At 52.0% G+C, this 24,090-nt stretch overlaps 1 protein-coding gene across 2 annotated transcripts in view; it reads right to left on the bottom strand.

The window, feature by feature from the left end:
* The window catches only part of LOC120865388 (ras-GEF domain-containing family member 1A), a 36,966-nt gene extending 13,447 nt beyond the window's left edge, over nt 1-23,519 (bottom strand). For both annotated transcript variants that reach the window (XM_040242657.1, XM_040242658.1), the window contains exon 1: nt 23,452-23,519. In XM_040242657.1, coding sequence (XP_040098591.1) covers nt 23,452-23,469 — 18 coding nt within the window. In that variant the 5' untranslated portion in view covers nt 23,470-23,519. The remainder of the gene's footprint in view (nt 1-23,451) is intronic.
* Between the last annotated feature and the right edge of the window lie 571 nt (nt 23,520-24,090).

Genomic DNA, 24,090 nt, shown 5'->3' with positions numbered 1-24,090 from the left:
TGGGGATGACGGCAGGACCACCCCTGCTGAGACCTCTGCCTGGCATCTCTGCTGGCCCTGTGGTCCCTCCTGCGCCCACCCATGAGGCCCTCCTCTCAGTTCCAGCAAGAGCCACACACCTGTGTTTCCAACCCCCCCGGACTGGACCTCTTCTCAGGCAGGAGCCACTCAGAGCAGAGCACCAGGAAATCCGGGCTCCTGTCTCAGGAGGGAACTCACAGCACGAGCAGTTGCAAGCAGGAGTACAGCAGCTATTAGGAGGGGCTCCTGCTCCTGCTGGACTGAGCACGCGCCCCCATATTGGTCACTCTGTGCGTCCCCTCGTGCCTGGATGAGGGAGTGTGCTCCGGGGCAGCCTTGGGAGCAGATGCCAGCAGGGGGTCCACATGCAGAGGTGGGGCTGAAACCATCACTGAGCCCCAAGGGCTGTGCAAGGGAGGAAGAGCTAAAATCTCTCCTCATGCAAACCACAGATTTACATCCCCACAACCTGCTTTTGTAAACTCAGTGCCTGCGGAACATCTGAACAGACAAGCAGTGCGCCCACGGTGGACATGAGTCCACCTTGAGCATCTGTGGACGCGTGAGCTGCACACCCAGGGGCTGGGCCAGGCCAGAGTCTGAGCTGTCCCCACAAGCAGGTCTAAGTGCGTGACACCGCAGCCTCGGGCCCTGGGGCCTCGAGCCCTGGGGGGATCTGATGAAAACAACGCCTGAGTGACACCAGGGCCAACTGCCGGTGCTCACAGGGTTAAGGTGGGGCGGAGAGGAGTAGGGGCTTCCCTGGTGGCTCAGTGGTAAAGAATCCTCCTGCCAATGCAAGCAGACATGAGAGACTCAAGCTTGATGCCTGGGTCGGGAAGATCCCCTGGAGGAGGGCATGGCAACCCACTCCAGTATTCTTGCCTGGAGAATCCCATGGACAGAGGAGCCTGGCAGGCTACAGACTGTGGGGTCGCAAAGAGTCGGACACGACTGAAGCGACTAAGCACGCACACGTGCAAGAGAGGAGTACCAACTACGGTGTAATGCGAGAGCTCACACCAAGGGTGAGAGGGGGCACAACAGAGCGTGCTCATGGATGAGCTGCTCCAGAAAACCGATACTCAGCGACTTCTCTCCCAGTGGGCGTGTTCCAACCCTCCCTGCTGCACACAAAAGATCAGAAACACAGCTAAGAAACAGATCAGCAACAGATCCGGGGGCTTCTACAGCCACAGCTGGGGAGGAGACCCCACCTCCCACGCTAACCCTAACAGCAAGGGGAGGCCCTGCTCAACACCCAGGGCAGGGGCTGGTCTCCACATCAGTCACATGCCTCATCAAGCGGGTCACGGCCAGCATACACGAGGAAAGAAGCGGCAGACATCCAAACTAAAAAGAGCCCTCACACCAAAAATATTAAACCCACATAGGGATAATCCTTCCTAAACACATCCCACCAAGACAGTCTGAGGGTCTGGCACTGGGAAGAACCCCTCCCCGCAAGAGCATTGAGCCCTGAAGGCCAGCAGGGCTTGAGTACAAGAGCTCCACGGGGCTGGGGGAAACAGACTCCACTCTCGGAGGCCACATACAAGGTCTTGTGTACACCAAGACCAAAGCAGTACCTCCACAAGGACCTGGGCAAGACATACTTAGGGATCTTGGACACTCTCCTGGGGAGGCAGAGGTCAGCTGACCTGACCTTGCCAACAGCCTGCAGGCTCCAGCACTGGAACGCCTCAGGCCAAACAACCAGCAAGACAGGAGCACAGTGCCACCTGCTGCCTGAGGTCATACTGAGCTCACAGCCACCTCAAAACACACCACTTGACACAGCCCTGCCCGTCAGAGGGACAAGACCCAGCTCCAAGAGGGAAGGCACCAGGCTCCCAAAGCCCCAGTACCAACCTCGTCCACCAGGGGGCAGACACTAGAAGCAAGAGGAACTACCATCTTGCAGCCTGCAGAAGGGGGACCACAAACAGAAAGTAAGACAAAATGAGATGACAAAGAAATAAGGTGCAGATGAAGGAGCAAGACAGAAAACGCCAGAAAGACAACTAAATAAGAGGAAATAGGCAAACTACCTGGAAGAGAAGTCAGAGAAATGACAGTAAAAATGATGCAAAATCTCAACAACAACAAAAAATGCAAGCACAGACTGAGAAAATACAAGAAATGTTTGACAAAGAGAAGATTTAAACAACAAAACCAGATACACAACACAATAACTGACATGAAAAATACATAAAAAGGAGTCAATAGCAGAATAACTGAAGCAGAAGAATGAGTAATTAGCTGGAAGTCAAGAGTGGTAGAAATAACTTCCATGGAACATAATAAAAGAAAAAGGAATGAAAAGAACTGAGGACAGTCTCAGACCTCTGGGACAACATTAAACACACCAACATTTGCATTAGATGGATCCCAGAAGAAGAAGACAAAGATAAAGGGCCTGAGAAAATATTTGAAGAGATTAAAAAAACTTCCCTAACATGGGAAAGGAAACAGTCACCCAAGTCCAGGAAGTGTAGAGAGTCCCATACAGGATAAAACCAAGGAGGAACATGCTGAAACACACAGTAATCAAACTGACAAAAATTAAATACAAACAAAAAATACTGAAAGCAAAAAAGGAAAAGCAACAGATAACATACAAGGGAATCCCCATAAGGTTATCAGCTGGTTTTTCAGCAGAAACTCTGCAGGCCAAAAGGGAGTAACACAATATATTTAAAGTGATGAAAGGGGAAAACCCAGCAAGGCTCTCATTCAGATTCAACAGAAAAATCAAAAGCTTTACAGACAAGCAAAATCTAAGAGAATTCAGTGCCATCAAACAGCTTTACAATAAATGCTAAAGGAACTTCTCTCGGTGGGAAATGCAAACTAAAAAAGCTACAATAGATATACACACAAAAAAGAAAAAGCTACCCAAACACAACACTAAAAATAGTCACCGAATCACAGAAGAAGAGAACAAAAGAGGAAAGGAAGGAAAAAAGACTTAAAAAAAAAAAACAAATCCAAAACAATTAAGAAATCATACATATCAATAATCACCTTAAATATAAATGGATTAAATGCTCCAACCAAAAGACACAGATTGGCTGAATGGATATAAACACAAGACCACTCTGTATGCTGTCTACAAGAGACCTACTTCAGATCTATAGACAGAAAATGAGGGAATGGAAAAGATATTCCATGCAAAGTGAAATCAAAAGAATACTGGAGTAGCAATACTCATATCAGACAAAGTAGACTTTAATTTAACAACTATTAGAGGCTTCCCTGATGATTCAGTGGTAAAGAATCCACCTGCCAACGCAGGAGATGTGGGTTTGATACCTGGGCCAGAAAGATCCCAAACGCCGCAGAGCAACTAAGTCCGGGTGTCACTACCACTCAGTCTGTGCTCTGGAGCCCCGGAAGTGCAACCACTGAGCCCATGAGACACATCTGTCAAAGCCTGCGTGCCCTAGAGGCCATGCTCCACACAAACAGAAGCCACTGCAATGAGAAGACCTGCACTGCATCTAGAGAGTAGCCCCCACTCGCCACAACTAGGGAAAAGCCTGCAGAGCAACGAAGACAGCAATGCCAAAAACAAATAAACAGACAGACTATTACAGAGACAAAGAAGGACACTACACAGTGACCAAGAGATCAATCAAAGAAAAAGATATACCAACTGTAAATATATAGTACCCAACACAGGAGCACTTCAATATATAATTTAAATGGCAACAACCACAAAAGAGGAAATCAACAGTAACACAACAGTAACGGGGGGCTTTAACATTCCACTTAAACCAATGGACAGATCATCAAGACATAAAATCAATAAGGAAAGAAGTCTTAAATGACACATTAGACAAGATGGACTTCCTTGAAATTTATAGGGCATTCCATCTGAAAGAAGCAGAATACACTTTCTCAAGTGCACATGGAACATTCTCCAGGATAGATCACACCTTGGGCCACAAATCAAGCCTAGGTAAACTTAAGAAAACTGAAATAATATCACACATCTTTTCTGACCACAAAACTATGAGATTAGAAATAAATTGCAGGAAAGAAATAGTAAAAACACACAAACATGTTGAGGCTAAACAACATGTTACAAAACAACCAATGGATCATGAAAAAAGTCAAGGAGGAAATCAAAAACACCCAGAAACACATATGACAACAAAAACATGACGATCCAAATATGCAGTTCTAAGAGGGAAGTTTACAGTGATACGATCTTACCTCACAAAACAAGAAAAATCTCAAATAAACCACCTAACCTTACATCTAAAGCAACAAGAGAAAGAACCAACAAAATCCAAAGTTAGTAGAAGGAAAGACATCATAAAGAGCAGAGCAGAAATAAACGAAATAGAGATGAAGAAAGCAATCAAAAAGATTAATGAAGTTAAAAAAAAAAAACTGGTTCTGTGAAAATAAACAAAACTAATAAACCTTTAGCCAGATTCATCAAGAAAGAAAGGGAAAGGGCTGAAATCAATAAAATGAGATATGAAAAAAGAGAAGTTACAGTGGACACCACAGAAATACAGAGATCATAAGAGACAACTACAAACAACTATATGCCAATAAAAAGAAAAATCTAGAAGAAATAGACAAATTCTCGGAAAGGTACAACCATCGAAGACCGAATCAGGAATAAACAGAAATTATGTACAGACCAATCACAAGTTCTAAAATTGAAAGTGATTAAAAAGCTTTCAAACAAAAGTCCAGGACAAGGTGGCTTCACAGGCGAATTCTATCCAATATTTAGAGAAGAGTTAAAACCTATCTTTCTGAAACTCTTCCCCAAAATCACAGAGGATAAAACATTTCCAAGCTCAGTCTATAAGGCCAACATCACCTTGATACCAAAAACAAAGATACCACAAAGAAAGAAAATTACAGGCCAATATCACTGATGAACATAGACACAAAAATCCTCAACGAAATACTAGCAAACCAAATGCAACAACACATTAAAAGGCCCATACACCATGATCAAGTGGGATTTATCCCAGGGATGCAAGGATTCTTCAATATATGCAAATTAATCAATGTGATAACACAATTAACAAACTGAGGAATAAAAGCGATATGATCATCTCAATAGATGCAGAAAAAGCTTTTGACAAAATTCAACACCCATTTATGACAAAAACTCCAGAAACTGGGCACAGAAGGAAACTTCCTCACCATAAAAAAGATATACATCAAGCCACAGCTAACATCATTCTCAACTGTGAAAAACTGAAAGCATTTCCTCTGAGATCAGGAACAAGACAAGGATGTTCACTCTCATCACTTTTATTCAATACAGTTTTTGAAGTTCTAGTCATGGCAATCAGAAAAAATAATAATAAAAGGAAACCAATTGGAAAAGAAGTAAAACTGTCAATGTTTGCAGATGACATGATACTATACATAGAAAATCCTAAAGACATTACCAGAAAACTATTAGAGTTCATCAATGAATTTCGTAAAGTTGCAGGATACTAAATTAATACACAGAAATATCTTGCATTCCTATACAGCAACAATGAAAGATCAGAAAGAGAAATTAAGAAAACAATCCCATTTACCACTGCATCCAAAAGAATAAAATGTCTAGGAATAAACCTACCTAAGGGGGCAAAAGACCTGTACTCAGAAAACTGTAAGATGCTGATGAAAGAAGTCAAAGATGATACAAACAGATGGAGCGATATCCATGTTCTTGGATTGGAAGAATCAATACCGTGAAAATGAGACTACTACCCAAAGCAATCCACAGATTCAATGCAATCCCTATCAAATTACCAATGGAATTTTTCACAGAATTAGAATAAAAACATTACAATTTTTAAGGAAACACAGTTCAGTTCAGTTGAAACACAAACGACCCCAAATAGCCAAAGCAATCTTGAAAAAGAAAAACAGAGCTGGAGGAATTAGGCTCCCTGACTTCAGACTATATTACAAAGCTACATTAATCAAAACAGTATGGTACTGGCACAGAAACAGAAATATAAGTCAATGGAACAGGATAGATAGTCCAGAGATAAACCCACATACCTATGGTCAACTAATTTATGACAAAGGAGGCAAGAGTATACAAAGAAGAGAAGACAGTCTCTTCAGTAAGTAGTGCTGGTAAAACTAGATAATTGCATGTTAAAGAATGAAATTAGAACACTCTCTAACATGAAACACAAAAATAAACTCAAGATAGATTAAAGACCTAAATATAAGACTAGATACTATAAAACTCTTTGAGAAAAACATAGGCAGGACACTCTCTCACATAAATAGCAACAAAATCTTTTTGGATCCACCTCCTAGAGTAATGAAAATAAAAATAAAAATAAATAAATGGGACCTAATAAAACTTAAAAGCTTTTGCACAGCAAAGGAAACCATAAACAAAATGAAAAAACAATCCACAGAATGGGGGACAATATCTGTGTACAAAGCTACCAACAAAGGATCAATCTCCAAAATACACAAACAGCTCATGCAGTTCAATAACAAAAAATAACTCAATTGGAAAGTGGCCAGAAGATCTAAATAGACATTTCTCCAAAGAAGACACATATATGGCCAAAAACCACATGAAAAGATGCTCAACATCACTAGTTATTAGAGAAATGAAAATCAAAACTACAGTGAGGTATCACCTCACACCAATCAGAATGGCCATCATCAAAAGTCTGGAGGCGGGAACTGCTGGTGCAGGGTATGGAAGAACAGAGAGCTCCCCTGGCTGCCAGTTTCCCTACAGTGACCCCTGCTGGTAGAACCTGATAGGAAACCAGCTGTCCAGAATGGTAATTGCCAAAGCCTGGTCGCCAAACTCAGTGGAAAGTTGGGTTTGGAGCTGGAAAACCAACAGGCACAAGAGGAAAAAAAGAAGAAGAAAGAAAAAAAGTGCTGGAGAGGATGTGGAGAAAAGGGAGGCCTCCCACACTGTTGATGGAAATGTAAATTGGTGCAACCATTATGTAGAACAGTAAGGAGGTTCCCTAAAAAAGCCAGATGCAGCTCTACTATGTGACCCAGCAATCCCTCTCCTGGGCATACATTCAGAGAAAACCGTGATTCAAAAAGACACATGCATCCCAGTGTTCACTGCAGCACCATTTACAATAGCCAAGACGTGAAAGCAACCTCAACGTCCATTGGCAGAGGGACAGATAAAGAAGACGTGGTGTGTGTACACACAATGGAATATAATTCAGCCAGAAAAACAAATGAATTAGTGCCATCTGCAGCCACACAGAGACTGTCATACTGAGTGAAGTCAGAGACAGACAAATACTATGTATCGCTTATATTAGTGTAATCTTTAAAAATGGTACAAATGGTAAGGAAAAAAATAACAGATGTATAAAACAGACTTATGGCTACCAGGGCAGGGGGGAAGGAAAGGGAGGGATAAATTGGGAGGTTGGGACTGACATGTACATACTTGGAGGGGGTTGCCATGCCCTCCTCGAAGGGATCTTCCTGACACAGGGATCGAACCAGCCTCTCTTACATCTCTTGTATGGGCAAGCAGGTTCTTTATCACTAGTGCTTCCCGGGAAGCCCTATATACACACTACTGTATGTAAAATAGATAACTAATAAGGATGTACTATATAGCACAGAGAACTCAACTCAATACTAAGTAATGATCTAGATGGGAAATGAATCTTAAAAAAAGAGTGGATATAGGTATATGTATAACTGATTCACTTTGCTGTACAGCAGAAACTAATGCAACCTTGTAAGTCAACTATACTCCAATAAAATTCTTTTTAAATGAAATAACAGTAGCTAAAACTCTGAGTACTTTGTATGTGCCACCAGTGACACTATTGCTGGAGTGGAATCATCTCATTCATCCTCACCATAACCCCAAGTGAGCAAACGCTACTCTCTGCATGCTGCCAGTGAGGACAAGGCACAGAGAGGCCACGTAACTGTCCAGGGTCACACAGCAGATAATCCGAGGAAGCAGATACAGTGGGGGCTTCAGAGCTGCCATTGACAAGTCTGATAAACCTTCAGTAGGTGATGATGATGAAGACATGGAGATTCTGGAAGACACAGAGAAGAGTTCAAGATGGAGGCGACTGCAGCATGGCCAGGATGGCGGCAAAGGTGGTCAGGCAGGCCTGTGTCTGTGCCTGGATCAGCCTCTTGTGGCTCTCTCAGGACCCTCAACCTCGCGGAGCCTTAATGACCTCATCTGTAAATGGGCACAGGCAACACTGTTTCAGAGGTATGCTGGGAGGACGGAGTGTGCTCACTGGGGTAAAGCACTGCACACAAGAACGTGTTACCACCTCCCACCTGAGGAGCCAACTCCCACACAGGTACCTACTCCACGCCCCACACAGGCCACTCTAGACACACAGGCCCCTGGGGAGTCAGACCCTGAGGGGATGCTCTAAAACAAACGCAAAGCTGGAGCCGCAGGGTCAGCACCACCAAGAACTCGGCGGCGGCAGCAGTGCACCTTCCCGAGTCAGAACTCACTGTTCTCCGAAGTTTCAGATCCTCTCCTTTAGAAAGCTTTGCTGCTCCTAGTGTGGGCTTTCCTGCCAATCAGGAGACTCAGGTTCCATCCCTGGGTCGGGAAGATCCCCTGGATAAGGCAATGGCAACCCACTCCAGTATTCTTGCCTGGAGAATTCCATGGACAGAGCAGTCTGGTAGGCTATAGTCCATGGGGTCGCAAGAGGCCAACACAACTTGGCAACTAAACAGCAGCAGCAGCTGCACCTGGTGTGGCCCAACACACAGCGCCACCACCTGGCTGGTCACTGAAATGCAGGGCACTGAGTCCCAGCCGAGGCCTGCCAGGTCATGCCCGCACTTGCCCTGGATGTGCTTGTCCGTCTGAAAGTTTTAGCCTCCAGGTGATGAGAGCAGCTTCACCTAGGTCAGTGCCTCTGGTGGCTGCATAACAATCACCTGGAGAATTTAGAAAACCACTTTGCCCAGCTTCCACCGCAACAATTCTAACTGGCGGGGGTACAGCCTGGGCACTAGTGTTTTTCAAGGCTTTCCAGGTGAAAAGGGCAAAGCAACAAGTACTCAGAGCCTCTCTCCTGCCTCCGCTGCTCCTGCCTACAGCCAGACCTGCTTCAAGGCTGCAGACTCAGACAGTGGTGGAGCTCTCTGGAAGCCTCCAGAGGCCAGAACGAGGCAGGGGGGGAGACGGAGCTAGGGTTGGGGGGACAGTGATGGAGCTCCCAGGGATCTGCACCTCTGGCCCAAATCAGCTGGTACTGGTCGGGACAAGGCAGCAGGCCTTTTAAGGGGAGTGGGAGACAGACTCGCACCGCCCCCTCCGACTCCTCACAGCTCTTCCTCTGTTCCGGCAGGAAGGCCAGCACCTTCTAATTATAGGTGCAACCGACTCACAGTCAGGCCGGTAAAAGTGATTCACTGGTTCTTGGAAGCCAGGCCCTCAAGTTTCCCACCTCCTGCATAGGCGCAGGTGGGCACGAGGGCGGGCCCAGGAGCAGGGGGGAGCGGGCACTCCCGCCAGCTCAGGAGCGAACTGGCACTGAGTGCAGAGGCAGATGCCGTTTGTCAGCACTTGTCTGTCCCACACATGGGTTTACCCGGCTCTCCAGGGGCACTATGGAGGAAGAGGGTCCTCCCTTTAACTGGGCCCAGAGTGGCCAAGAATCAGAGGGTGCCAGGTGCCCCTGCACGGGCAGAGCAGCACCGTGGGTGCCGAGTGTGGGCTGGGAGCGGGCAGGGAGGTCCGGTTGGGCAAAGGCTGAGCCGGAGGGGCCCTCTGCTACTGCCTGGATCCGCGGCCACCAGCAGTGTCCAGCGGGCTGGCTGTAGGTCAGGAGGGCCCGGTGGGCCAAGCAAGGGGGCACAAGGGCTTCCTGTGGCTGTACTGATGCCCTTTCCCTTTCCACCCCTCCTCGGCTGCCCCACTGCCTGACCGCAGGCTGTCCTGGCCCCCCAGGCTCCATTTCCTGCTGCCATCCAGAGCCAGACACCAGCTGCCCCTACACCACGGTCCAGCCCAGCCCCTGGCCTCCTAGAAACTACATTCCTTTAACACTCCCTGCCTGCACCCTCACCTGTGACCTTCGCACACACACCTGCTGAGTCCTCTCCTGCGGTTTCAGTACTGGGAGCCGGTGAGAGTCCAGGCTGGAGTCGGGAGACACAGTCTCCACACCGTAGGGAAAATTCTGAGCCGCTCTAAACCTCAGTTTCCTCGGCTGTAAAATGGGCCTAGAGGTTCTTGCGCCTCCTCCCTCGCTGGGTAGGGATGAAGGCTAGATGGGAAAACATGTCCCTGGGAGCGGTACCGGGGCCGTTGTGTGCCACTCGCATCTGTGCCTTGCCTTTGTGGCACCCACGTGGCCCAGCACGGCCAGCCACCACTCCTGACCTACAGCCTGACAGCCATCAGCAGGGCAGAGCAGCAGCAGGGGGATGAGCAGCACCGAGGGCAGAGCTGCTTTTGTCACCTGGAGGCTTCAACTTTCAAAGCGACAAGCACGTCCAGGCAAAGTGCGGGCACGACCCGGCAGGCCTGGGCTGGGACTCAACGCCCTGCATTTCAGGGATCAGCCAGGTGGTGGCGCTGCGGGGACCAGTGGGTGCCGAGGGTGGGCTGGGAGCGGGCAGGGAGACCCTGTGGCTCCACCGCGGCCCGTGCGGGTGTGTGCATGCGCACAACCAGCCGTCCGTCCGCACGGAGCCAGGTGGAAACCCCGGGCAGACTCAGATCACAGGCTTCACAGAGCCTCCAAAGACTGCGGTAAGGCTGACCATTAGAACTCAGCGCCGTTATCTGGCTGCTCTCCTTCCTCCCTCCTGTGTCCCGGGCCCAGCTCCCCAGTAAAGCGCTCGCACCTTAGCCTTGCCTCCATCTCTAGGGAGGCTGAGTTCAGAGAAGGGCAGCTATTCTTCTAGTTTCCACACATACCCCTGCCCCGACTCCCCACATCTGAATGAGACCCAGCGGCTCCTAAGTACCCTGAGGGCCAGGGCTTAGGAGCCGACACCCCTTGACCTGGGTCCAGGCCCCCTCCAGGTGCTGGTTTGGGGCACGTCACTCCATCTGTGTGAGCGCTGGCCGTGTTTGTCAGACGAGATACTGGTCCCCAAACTTCCCGGTGTGGGTGTACAGGAGGGGAGAACCACAAGGGGCCTGTCTTCAGCCTAGAACAAGAGCTCACACACCAGGGGTGTCATAGTTCAGAAAGTAAACGCCGTCCCCTGGGTACTGCTCAGCCAGGCCAAGGACTCTGTGAACACGGGATCCTTCCCACAGGGTATAAGCAGGAGCTCATCCCTGGGTCAGAAAGATACCCTGGAGTAGGAAATGGCAACCCATTCCAGAACTCTTGCCTAAAGAAATCCCAGGGACAGAGGACCGTGGCGGGCTACAGTCCAGGGCGACATCGGATGCAAGTGCTCACACATCACGCTGCGTCCACACAACTCAGGGCGAAGGCCCTTTTTAGGGACTCAGCCTAAAAGCTTAGCTTCCGAGTATGTGCAGCTGCCCTGCACACACACGCACGCACGCACACGCACACACACACACACACACACACACACGTGCACACCTTCTAAGAAACACACCGCACCAAAACATCAAGGACATAGAAACTGCTGGACTGAGGGCCAGGAGGTGAGAGAGGCACAGTCGGGGAGTGAGGAGGCCTCGGGCAGCCCCTGTGCTGTGAGAGATGCAGGCAGAGGTGGGAAAAGGGGGGTTTTAGGACTCTTCTGCAGAAGATTATGAATGAAATTCCCTTTTGCAACGTCTTCAAGAGACTTAGGTAGAGATCTGGGGGCCACTCTCTGCTACCTGCCTTCTAATGTGGCCCTAGTACAGGGGAGTCCATGCCTCCCCATTAGGCAGAGAAATCAGGAGGAGGTATCTGCTGCTGGCCACATGCATGCAAAAGCCAGACACCCACATGTGCACAGTTTTTGTGACTCACAAACTCCAGCTGTGCCCACGAGGGCCTTCAGAGACCCTGCACCTCTGGAGCTATGAGAGGCCCAGGGGTGCTGGCCTTACTAAGATGGCCAGAGCCCGCTCCGTGTATCCGGACGAGCCCATGGCTACTCCTTCGCGCATCTTCACATCCTCCACTCACACCCTCGTCCAGGCCTGGGTAAAGGCCTTTCCCAAGTGCTTTTCCTGCTTCTGGTATGAGAGACCGAACAAGGCCTGGGGGAGGCCTAACCCTGCCCAGTGGTCTCATAAAAGACTTCCACAGCTGAAGCTATCACCAACGATTTACTTAAATATACTTGGGTAAAGAATGTAAGTGACACTTGACTCTAGACAAACATCCAGTTACTGCAGCATCCGTGTGCAGGGTTGTGCGTGCTCCTGACTGTCTGGGGCAACCTTGCACACCCTCCTGGAGGTGTTCCCACACCTGAGGTCTGCTCCTGCCTCACTTCTTGCCTCCCAGCCCTGGGAGGCGATAGTTCCTGCCCAGGAGCAGGGCCCGTAGGGCACTAGTCAGCCCCCTGGCTCGATGCCCGAAGCTCTGGACAGGAAGGTAGGGTGGAAGGGCAGGGCAGGAAGGCGGGATGGGAGGGGAGGGCAGGAAGGGACTTGGGGCAGGAGGTAGGGCAGGGACCTCAACCTTCAGGAGTCACTGGGGAAGGACCCCACCTGTGGGCTCTCAGGGGTCCTCCAGCCTCCTGGCCTCTGATGCCCAGTTAGCTGTTCCTAACACCAACTCAGCTCTCAGGATGCATCCCAGGAAAGGGAAGACACTGCCCAATGGGCATGCATGGCCCCCACCCCAAACGTCTGCATGACACATGTTTCTCAGCCCCAGAGGGAGGAGTCAGAGGGTGGCTCCAGGAATAACTGTCCACCGGCTCTGCCCAGCTAAGAGGGAGGTCAACAGCCCAGGGAGGGGACAGACTCCTGTGCAGCTGGACAGAACAATGTCAGGCCTCCATTCACCGCTGAAGGGGAGGAGCTGTCTAGGCCAGGTGCCCAGGGTACAGTCAGAATATAGGGCTCCTTTCAATCCTGGAGTCTGAAGTTCCGGAAGTTTCTAAATGGAGAAGCAGTTTCTTTGATTAACCTTCTATATATTCTCTTTAATTTACTTTTTTTGTGTGTGGCCATGCCCCATATGGGATCTTAGTTCCCCGACCAGGGATTGGGCCCATGCCCCTGCGGTAGAAGCGCAGCATTCTAACCACTGGGCCACCAGGGAAGTCCTAACCTTTTGTACTTGAGATGTTTATCACCCAGCCAGGTGCTGGGTGTTACATCTCATCCAGTGCAATTCCCCCAACCCACAGCGGGAAGTGTGGAGATGCTCATTTCTTAGATGAAGGTGCCAAGGACTTGTACAAGGCTGCCCAGGCAGGTGGCGGTGAGTAGGTGTGCCCAGGCCTGCCTGCCCCACTTCCCTGCTCCATCTGGAGACTGTCATTCCAGCTCATCATTGTGCCTGACCAGGGCTTGACCCTCTGAGCATCAGATGAACACTGAGGCCCTCGCCCTGAGCACACAGATAAGTGCACCTTCCCATGACCTTCTGCATAAAATTTCAGGGACTGACGGGCTCCCGGAAGCTCATCCATGGATGCCAAGTTAAGCATCCCAGCTTCCTGGAAAACGGGGACAAAAATGGCCCTGAGGGCCCATCTTGCATGAGCCCCCAGGGAGCTGCTGGGAGGTGGAGGAGGGGCGCCACAGCCCCCTGCCTCTGCCAGGCTTTGCAAGGGGTGCTTTTTTGGAGGCAGCACATGGGCTTCTATTTTTTAACCTACTCAACAAAATGGAGACTATTTTTAGCTCAGCAAGCTGCAGGGCATCACAATTAGCAACTGAAAATTACACATCTTGCCAGTCTCCCCTCCGTTGACTGGAGGAGAGCGAGAGCAAGTGCTCCTGGGGGTAAACTGGGTGCCAGCCCTGGTCCCCCATCCTGGAGGACCATTCAACCAAGAGGGCAACCTTTGGCAGAGATTTCAGAATGAGTGCATACGTGGGGCTGTCTCTGGTTTCATCCCAGTTCCAGAAAAACCCAGGCTTGGTGGGAGCAGGGCAGTAGCCCCATCAGCACTCAGAAGCCACAGTTAGGGAAAGATCCATGCTGGCTGCTTGGCCCAGGGACCTCTGCTGGGAACCTTGGGGCAGCTGAGGCTGGGCCTCCTACATCTGCCAAATGGAGCCCTTCACCCTTCTAGGGCTCACTGGTTCTCTGATGTCATTCGCGCTGGAGGTGGGTAAGAGGTGGGTGCTCCACAGAGCCCTCACTCCTCGACCAACTGACCATTCACTCACTCATTCATTCATTCACAAGTGTTACCCAGGACCCGCCCACACCTTGGAGACCTACCAATGAAGGGAACTGGGTCTCTGTCCCCACTGAGCCCCTTGGGGCAGGCTGTGGCTGGGATGCACAGTGACTACACAGATAAGGATGTGATATTATGGGTTAAAAGGAGATCAGTCCTCCAGAAGAGGAAGAAGAGGAGAAGGTCAGGAGAGCAGCTGCCAGCCTGAATTCAGACACAAGTAGGCAGACAGCTCTCTCTTGGGGGCGGTTCTTCCCCTCCCCAAATCCTGGCTTTCAGATCTTCCTACCTTTGAACTCAAATGTGTCTCTTAAGCTCCTGCAACCCTAGTCTTGTCTGCCAGGACCATATACTAAAAAAACTCAGGGTCTGGCTACAAAAATGGGCTGGGGGTCCAGCAGGCTGGGAGTGACACCTGGCCAGCCCTGAGCTGGGAGCTAGCAACCTCCCCTATAAGCTGGCACCTCCAGCAGAGGCCTCACAGGTGGTACTGAGTGTGACCTGAGGCCACTACACTCGGGACAGGCTTAGGACCTGTTGGTTTCGGTGGAGTCAGAACTGGAGGACACTGGTAGGCCCCAGGGACAGTTGTTCTCCAGGGTCCCCACCGCCTTCCTAGACACAGTTATGGGGGCTGGTGCTGCCCCTCTCCTGACCCCTCCCTGGAGCCCTCTCCCCTCTGGACATACACTCCGGATAGTCACTGGGCCCCTGATGCAGACAGGGAGAAAATAGGGGGAAGCCACCTCTCCTTCTGGGCCAGCAGACCCACTTGCCTGGCCATGCTGCCCTGTCCTGGCATGTGGGGCTCTGAACTGACTCTAGGGACTTCCCTGGTGTCCAGTGGTTAGGATTCAGTGCTTTCACTGCTGGGGGCACAGTTCAATCCCTGGTCAGGGAACTAAGATCCTATAAGCCTTGCAGCATGGCCAAACTTTTTTGAAAAAAAAAATTTAAATAAAAGAACTGGCTCTACCTCCGAGGTGGCCGCTCTGCCTGGGGTGGAGAGTGGTAGGGGTGACATGCCTCTGTGCAGAGGCTTCATTAGTCCTCACCCCTGTACCCCTGTGGCCCTCCCAGCAGGGAAGCCCTCAGGAGGGCATGGCTGGCCCCAGCCTCGCAGGCAGGGTGCTGTGCAGCTCTGTGCAGCTCCCATCCTCCCAGCCTGATGGATCTTGCGGGGAATGAGGGTGAGGGGTGGCGTTTTTCACAGAAACCAAGCTTCAAGAAATCATATTCACAAATGCCAGGAAGAAGAGCCGTATTTACCTCGGTGCACCCTCTGGGCCAGCCAGGGCAGTCCCTGAGGCTGGTGGAGGGCTGTGGGCCAGACTCCAGCCAGGAGGTGGCTGCCATGGGAACGGAGCCACGCAGCACCTCGGCGCCTTCTCCACAAAGGCCCGGCCTCGGAGAGATGCCAACAATTAAAGCTTTGTTACAGATGCATGATTCATTTTTTTCTTCTCCTTCTGAATTCTTTCCTATTACCAAATCCTATTTGAATTGACTAAAGGAATCTTGCCATCTCCTCTTCACCCTCCTAAATACTGATTCTGCCGAGTCCAGGTTTCCTCCTCCTCCTTCGTTCCCTTTCTGCCCAGTCAGCTTCTTCTGGTGGCTGCTCGAGGGACAAAATGTCATTGTCCACCAATAACCATCCCATTATTGAGCCTTGAGAGGCCCAGGGAGGAGCAGGTAGGATTTCAGAGAATCCTTGCCCTTTTCCTGGAGGGCGGGCTGCTGGCATGCCAACCTCCCACTCAGGGGCCCCAGGGCAGAAGGATAGTGCCCAGGGCCTCCCCATCCCGCCTCTGGCCTCAGATTCCACAAGGGTCACGGTGCACTGCTGCACGTGGGCAGGTGACTCTCAGATTCCTGGAGGCTGAGCTGGACACAGCCTCAGACAGAAGGGGGAGGAAGATGAGATAGACTCGGAGGCACTCCTGTTCTCAAAGCGCCACTGAGGAAGGCATTGTGCAGCCCCTCACCTCCACTGAAATCCCACCTCTGGGATCTCCTTCCTGTACAGGACATTCACTTAAGACTGGTGCTTAGTATGTGAAGCAAAATCTGGGGCAAAAAAAAAAAGTCTGCAAAAATCTGCCTCCTGTCAGGACCCCAGGTTCCAGAAGGTGACATCTGACCAAGGCTCCCCCGGTACTCCACACAGGAAGGACCCCAAGGAGCAGCATGGGCATGGCTGTGAGCCAGCAGGACAACAGGGAACTGGGTCAGAGCTGAGGGTCCTTGAGAGACAGGGAGGCTGGGCCCCTAGGGCTGGAGGGGCTGGAGAGAGAAGCCACACTCAGGCCTGAGTAGACAGTGGCCTCTATTCCACCCTGTAGGCTGTCTGGGAGTGTGGGGAGGGGGGAGAACGTACAGTTCTTTCATTTTTAAATGACATCTAATTAGGCTGAGCAACGATTTTCCTTTGTGTTTAAAAACAAATAAAAATCCATTTCCTTCGCCTGAATTGTCATCCTCCTGGCAGACACCCAGAGTGGCACCCCTGGGATCCTGCCGCTCTGCAGGGGCTGGAGGTTTGTGTGTGCCAGCCTCAGGGTGGAGGGCAGCAGGCACCCAGCTCCCTACTGGGCCTGGACAGCACAGCCTGTCCAGTGGCCACGGCCTCTCAGAAACGACCTGGACACACGTCCTGACCCTCAAACAGAAACATCTCCCGCTCCCTATGCACACAAGCAGCTTTCCTGCCCCGTGCCTGACCTGCGCCCCCTGGTGTCTAGAACTGGCCGGCCCCCAGGAGCACCAGCAGCAGAGCTGTCTCCACTCCTCCCCAGGGCACTCTACTTTCCCACTCGCCGCTCTGCATACATGGCTGGCACAGCAGCTGTCATCCCATTTTCCAGACAGGGAACAAAGCCCCAAGGGCTTAAGTCATTAGCCCCAGGCCTTACAGCTCCAAAGTGGTGAACCCCGGTGAGTGTGACCACCATGGTCTGCTATGAAACCCAGGATTCAGCACAGGCTCCAGAGAAGGAAGGACAGGTACAAGGTGAAGGCAGGTGGAGGGAGACTTCCAGGGTCCCTGAGAGATGGACAAGGCCTGGCCCAGAGCCACCTGCTTGCAGCGTGCATGGAGGGGCCAGTGAGTGCAGCATTGTGGGGTGCCAGGGCAGGATCCGAGGGCCATGTGCACCCGAGGAGCCCCGTGCTGGGCGGCCAGATCCAGGCCTGACCTGAAACAGCCGGCGGTGTCCCTGCCAATGACACTCACAGGAGGTTTCCACCTACTGGGCCATCCTACACATCCCCACAGTGGCCCCCGAGGCATTACTGACCACTGCTGGGATGAGGTGCAGCCCGGGAGGCCAAGGACAGCCTGAGGTCACACAGTCTGGCCAAGCAGAGCCAGGAACAGCCCGCTGCTTCAGCCTGCAGGCGGGTTCTTTCTGCCAAGGGTTGAAAGTGAAAGGCACACTGCCGAGAACATGCTTGCCCCACTGTGCCCAGGAAATGGGCCCGGCGCCCAAGCACAGTGCATAGGGTTCTTCGTGGACCAGAAACAGGCAGGACAACTAGAACTTTCTACAATTCCTGACACGCGACTCAGACCCAAAGAGATGCGTGGTAGAAAGGAATGAAAATACTGCAGGGCATTCTCTGAGGACGTGGGGATGGAAGCATAAAGAGAAAAATATGTGAAACATTATGCCCTAAAAACAGCAAGGTATGTCCTTCTGTCCAAAAGTACTCACCCACTTGCTCACACATCAAACGACCAATGAAACCCTGATGGAGTTCCTAAATGGAAACGTGCAGGCGACAGAATGATATGTCTGGATATTAATAAACGATAAACCAAAAAAAAAATTTCACCCATTTAATAAAAAGCTTCCCTAAGTCATGTTTGTGTTCAAGTAGCAATCAAAACTCCAATTATAGACACACCAGAAAAATAACCCTTAGAAGAAATCCCGTGAAATTCTATATGGCCAAAGCTGTACTCAGAGAAAAATTCATAGATTTCAATATATGGAAATCTGGAGACAGAAGCCACACTCAGGGGAAGCCACAGGGGTGGGGAATGAAAACAAATTAAGCACTTGATTCAAAAAGCTAAAGAAAGAGCTTCTGAACAAAACAGACATTCAGCAGAGCAAACTGGAGGAAGGAATTACTAAATGAGAAATAAGTGGATTTAAGGAAAGGAAGACAGTAGGACTTGCTGTACACTCAAGAGCTGGTTTTCTTTTGAAAGTGAAAATTTTAAAGATAAACCTTTGGCAATTTTCATCAACAAAAGGATGGAAGAAAGGAAGGAAGCTAGCAGAAAGGGAGAGAGGGAAGCAAAGAATGAAGAGAGTAAGAAATGCAAAGACAGAAGGATGAAAAAGAGAAGCTAATGTGGAGAAAAAACCTTAAAAGGACAGATGATATAAATCCGTGCTAAAAGGCCTGAAAGCATTTTGAACTGGGATATTACCCAGAAAATATAAATAACCAAAATAGGCTAAAAATATTTAGAACCCAAAAGGACCAATAACCATAGTACAAATTAAGTAACTTCACAGCCAACTAAAACCTCAGGGAAAAATAAAAGCAAGCCCCGGCTGAGCCAGTTTCCAAAATGAATTATTTCAAGCCTTGGAGAGTCCGATAATTTTATATATTTAAACTATTTCAACTACACAATTCATATTGAAAACCTTTCCTATTCATTTTATGAAGCTAACATAACCATGATTTATAAATGTGACAAATATCTACCCTAATAGAAAAGTACGAATAAATTCTCACCTATGAATATAGATGAAAAATACCCCAAGCAACATATCAGCTGAATGAACTCAGCAGCATTTCAGAGCACAATTGAGCCTGACCCTGTGGGATTTATTCCAGGAACAGGATGATTTAGCTCAGAAAAGCTAATAAGTCAACACATTAATAGGTCCAAGGAGGAAAGGAATTTGATGATTTTGCCAGATATAGGAAAGCCTCGGATGAATATCCATTCTTGTTGTACACTCTTGGCACTTAACATGGGAATTAAGTGTACCTCATGATGAAGAATATCTGTTTGAAATTTAGGGTCAATTTCAGACTTCACAGCAAAACATCAGAGATCAAGCCAAGGACAACTGCTATAATTGAAAGCTGCTGTGTACCTTTTAGAAAACACAGTAAGAGCAGAAAGTTTTTAAAAGATACATTAGAAATGAATTAAATCATTCTTGGTTTTCCAGGGAGCCCAACTGAAAATCTGTTCAAACTAATAAGAGAGTTTAATTATCAATTACCTAACACACATTTTTTTTTGTTTAAAGATCAATATTTTACCTATCAACCTCCTCGGGGGACATCCCGACTCAGTCCATGTGGAATGTGTGTTTTCACTCCAGTGGTGAAAGAGAAGAGGGTAGGACTCTGCGTGTGTGCATGCCCCAGGGTTTCCCAGCTCTTCACTGGCCAGGGACACATTCCCAGTGGGCCCACTCTGCCACCCACATCAGCCACCCGATTCACAGCCCCCTTTCCTGGCCACATACCCCTGACAGCCCCCCATGCTGCCCTCTCGGCTGGGCTCTCCTGGGAACTCGCTTCCCTCTCCTAAGGATGCTGCACAGACGCCTGGTGTGTGCAGGGGGTCCAGGCTCTGGGATCAGCCAGCCCCAGGATGAACGTCTGGTCTGCTCACGGTGCTGCCTTACATCGTGGCGCCTCAGCCTCCTCTTGTGTCCCTGGCTCAGCAACCTTGTGAGGGTTAGAGGGGACCGGAGAGCTGGCTCCCAGGGCCTCTGACTCACACTTGCCATGGACAAGGGGCGGCTCGTGCGGCAGCCACACTGACCTTTGGGAAATGCCGTGGGCTTGGCCCCAGCCAGGCAGGCGTGGGTGAGCAGGACAGTGAGGGTGGGGTGGTTCCACTGGAGGCTGAGACACAGGGCAGTGGGTTTGCCAGAGAAACCCCATGGCCCACCAACCGCCCTGAGGCCACAGGGCCAGAGCCCTTGGGGGCAGGAGGGCTCCAGCAGGGAAGAAGTGGAGAACCCCAGTAGAGGCCATCATCCACATGCTCTCACCTGACCCGTCACCTAGGACTCTCCATTCTGTCTGCCTCCAGGCTCCCCTTGTCCTGGAACCCACAGGGCTCCAGCCAGCCCAGAAGCTGGGAGAGTGGACATCATGGTCAAGGGGCCAGCTCTGACCCCTGGCTGAACTCAGGCCAGCCGCAGCCCCTGTGGGCCTCAGCCTCCCCATGTGTAAAACAAGGAAGCAGAACTGGGCAGTCTCCACGGGCCGCTCCAGCCCTTGTGTCTGCTTCTTCCTTCCCTCACTTATTTAGTTGACAAACATCCCTGAGGCCCTGTGACCTGTGCCACACACCTGGGCCTGGAGGAGCCCACAGAGCACCCTGTCGCCCAGCAGAGGCAGCAGTAACGCCCCCGCAGCGTGAGAGAGAGACGCGGGATCAGGTGTCTGTGCTGGGTGCTGAGGGGGCACGGGGTGGGGTGGAGGGTATAACTCTGTAGGGAGACGTCAGGGAGGGCTTGAGGTGGGCTTCCAAGGAAACTCCACACCAGGGAGTTTCCAGTGGGTCAGGAGAAGGAACAACACGGAGACATAGCAGGTCTCACACCAGAGCCCTGAGAGACCAGCCCTTTTCTGCTCACTTACTTGCAACTCCCCAGAGGGAGACTCCCAAGGAGCCCAGAGGTGTGGAGGGTGCAGGTGGCTTCCACAGGTACCTCAGCTCCATCTCCGTGGTCAAACCCTACCCACGCCAAACCCGATACCCCACGCGGCTGTCCTGGACGGCCCAGCCTGTGCAGACCCTGCACCACTGTGGGCCCTGTCTCGGTGGCTATGCGACTGTTCCCAGTGCTCCAGCACCTCAGAAGGCAGCCAGGTCGACACAGGATGCTGTGGCTCCCTCCATTCACCTTGCCTCCCCTGGTGGAGCTCACACGAGGCTCCCCCAACCCCAGCGGCAGGCAGGCCCAGCAAGACGGGGGCGTGGCGCCTGGGCGGGCTGTCCTGAACCGGCAGGTGCAAGTGTAGGCAGCATGGCCAAGAGGCGGCAAGAGCCCGCAGGATGGAGCAAGCTGCGGCTCCGCACCAGCTCCCGGGCCAGACCCTCCCTGAACTCCATACTGCCCGCGAGTGCCAGGTGACATTGCCCCAGGGGGTGTCAAACTGCACTCCCTCCTCCCCGCCCCCACCTGCTCCACCTGCATCCTTCCCCACCACTCCTTCCTGAAGTTGCTGCCTCTTCTCCATCTGCACCCCATTTCCACCATCAACAGGGCCTCTCGCTTTACCTTCAGAGTGTGATCAAATCGGGCCTTCTCTCCTCCTCCACGCCCTCAGCTGAGCCCCTGAGCCCCTTGTGCTGGCCAAACTATCCTCTCACCCTCACCAGCCCTACCCCTGACACTGGCTTCCAGTCTGGTGCCGGAACACAAGGGCAGCTTCCACTTCCAAGCTTGGCCTGACATCCTGGCAGGCACTCCTGCTCCCCTTGCCACTATCTCCCTGCCTCTCGTCCAGCAGGTCCTCAGGTGAAAGGCTCCCTGGACTGCCCTACCCAAGGCAGCCCCACACTGGTGGTCAATGTGCTGGGCACCAAACACGCTGGACACGTCGCCAGGCTGAGCAGAACTGTCACTGCTGGTCCTAGTGAGATTGAGTGGGGCCATGTGACTCATCTGGCTCAAGAACGGTGAGTGGAAGTGACGTGTGGCACTGTGAAGTGGGGCACTGAAATGTCAGTGCAAGGGCCTCACTCCCCCTCTGCCATGGGACCTGTCAGCCCAGGTCCTTGAGAGAGGAAGGCTCGGGGTGGGGCCCTGTCAACCCCTCACGGACAAGCCAATAAGTGGAAATGACACTGTTGTTATCAGCCCCTGGCTTTGGGGGTGGTTCGGCTACTGCTGATAATCTAAATTATCCTGCCTGATGTACCCTTGATATTTTCTATTCGTTTACTTTTTCTCTTTTAACACTTCTCACCATGTAACATTCCGTATCTCATTTATTGATTGTGGTTTTTCCTCCCCCTCTCTTGCTAGAAGGTGAGCCATGAGGACAGGAGCTGTGGCTTGTATCTGGTTCCCTGCCGAATCCACAGTGCCTGCACATAGCAGGGGCTCGATAAACGAGTAATGACTACATGAAAGAACGAATGAGTCCTGCTTCTTGGGCACAGCCAGGCCTGATTAGCCCAGTTGCAGCCCCCTTCTTGGCCCCTGAGGTTTTGGGTCTACTCTGATGAGCTCCAGGCTGAGACGGCTTAAAGGGCAGCACCTGAATCACATCACCTGATCATCTCAAAGGAAGAACTGTGATAAACAGCCATGGAAATGTAACACTGCCTCATGCTCAGGATTAATTCCATGACAGGTTCTCAGCTTCCTTCCTATAGAAAAGAAGCTGCCCCTCATCGTGGGGCCCACATCCCTCAAAGCCCTAGCCTGAGGCTCACTGCCCTTAAATACACAGGTGTCTGTGTCCTGCCCCACTCCGTGCTTCTCCCTCTCTCACGCACACATCCCATATTTAAACATCCCACGGTTTTCACATAATCTCACTCTCACCCACACACCACACATACACACGTACACACCTCCCACATGCCCACCTCGTTACAGTCCCCCTGTCTCCTCCAGGGCAAACAGGTGGTTCTGTGCCCCTCAAGTCGGGAAGAGGATGCACTGTGGTCTTGTCTCTTACACGCCTGACTGTGCCAGTCCTAGCCCGCCGGCCCTGCTGCTGGGCTGCTGTCACCTGCCTCCGCAGCGCTATCCGCCCCACAGGGGTCCGTACCAGCTGTGGAGGTGCCGCTCAGCCTTAGACTAACACTGGCCTCCGCAAGCAGGGCCAGGCAAGGCAGTGGCAGCCTCGGCTGCCTATCTGTTCTGAGCCCTGGGCACAGCCCACCTGGCAGCAGTTGCCCGCGGGGACCCACAGAGGGAGCGGTTCCCAAGGGCAAGCTTCTTCCAGGCCTGGCCGAAGATGTCCTCCGGGTGGCCACACTCCTTGCCGGGAGGTCAGCCCTGCTGCCGCAGCTCGGCGGCGCAGGAATTCCTAGCCCCGCGGTCCTCCTGCAATCAAGGGGTTGCCCTGCGAGCGCGTCCGCGTCACCGCCTCCGCCACCCGCCGCCCCGCACCTGCCATGCGCCGCAGCCCTACCTGGGGCTCCAGAAACATCCTGGCTACCTGCTGCCAGCGCTGTCCCCCGGCGCCCCGGGCGTCTCGGGTGCGGCTGCCTCTCTGCCCGCGCGCCCTGGCGGCTCCAAACCCCGGCCCTGCCCGCGGACTTCCCCACGCCCGCCTCCTCCCGCGGGGCGGGGCCGGGCCAGGGGCGGGGCCGAGGGGCGGCGGGCGCCCGGGGAGGGGCAGGGCCGGAAGGCTAGGAGTCTGGGTGGGGCCGAGGTAGGGGGCCCGGGGGTAGCAGGGGACTTGGGTGGAGCCGAGCGGACCACGTGGCAGGGGCAGGCGCCCGGCCCGGGTCCGAATGGGGCGTGGCGCAGGGGGCGTGGCAAGGGCGGAGGGGCGTGGCAAGGGCGGGGCGGGGCGCTGCTGGAGGGCCCTGGGGAAGGTGCAGGGGTTGGGGCGCCGGGACAGGCGCAGCGGGGGCCGGGCTCACAGGCCCGGCGCGGGGTTTGGGGGCGCCAGGAGTGCAGGGGGAGCGGGTCGTGGCGTCACTACAGAGGCCACAGCAGGGTGTCGGCGCTGGGCGCTCCGGACGGGCTCTGCCACTAGGCGAAGGGGCGCCGTGCTGGTAGGCGATTCGCGCGGGGTGGGAACGGTCGTGTCGGTGAGATCCAG

The sequence above is a fragment of the Oryx dammah genome, unplaced genomic scaffold (genome assembly GCF_014754425.2).
Source record: "Oryx dammah isolate SB20612 unplaced genomic scaffold, SCBI_Odam_1.1 HiC_scaffold_6, whole genome shotgun sequence".
Classification (NCBI taxonomy): domain Eukaryota; kingdom Metazoa; phylum Chordata; class Mammalia; order Artiodactyla; family Bovidae; genus Oryx; species Oryx dammah.
Note: the sequence above shows the minus strand (reverse complement) of the source record. Positions and strands in the feature narration are given on the sequence as shown.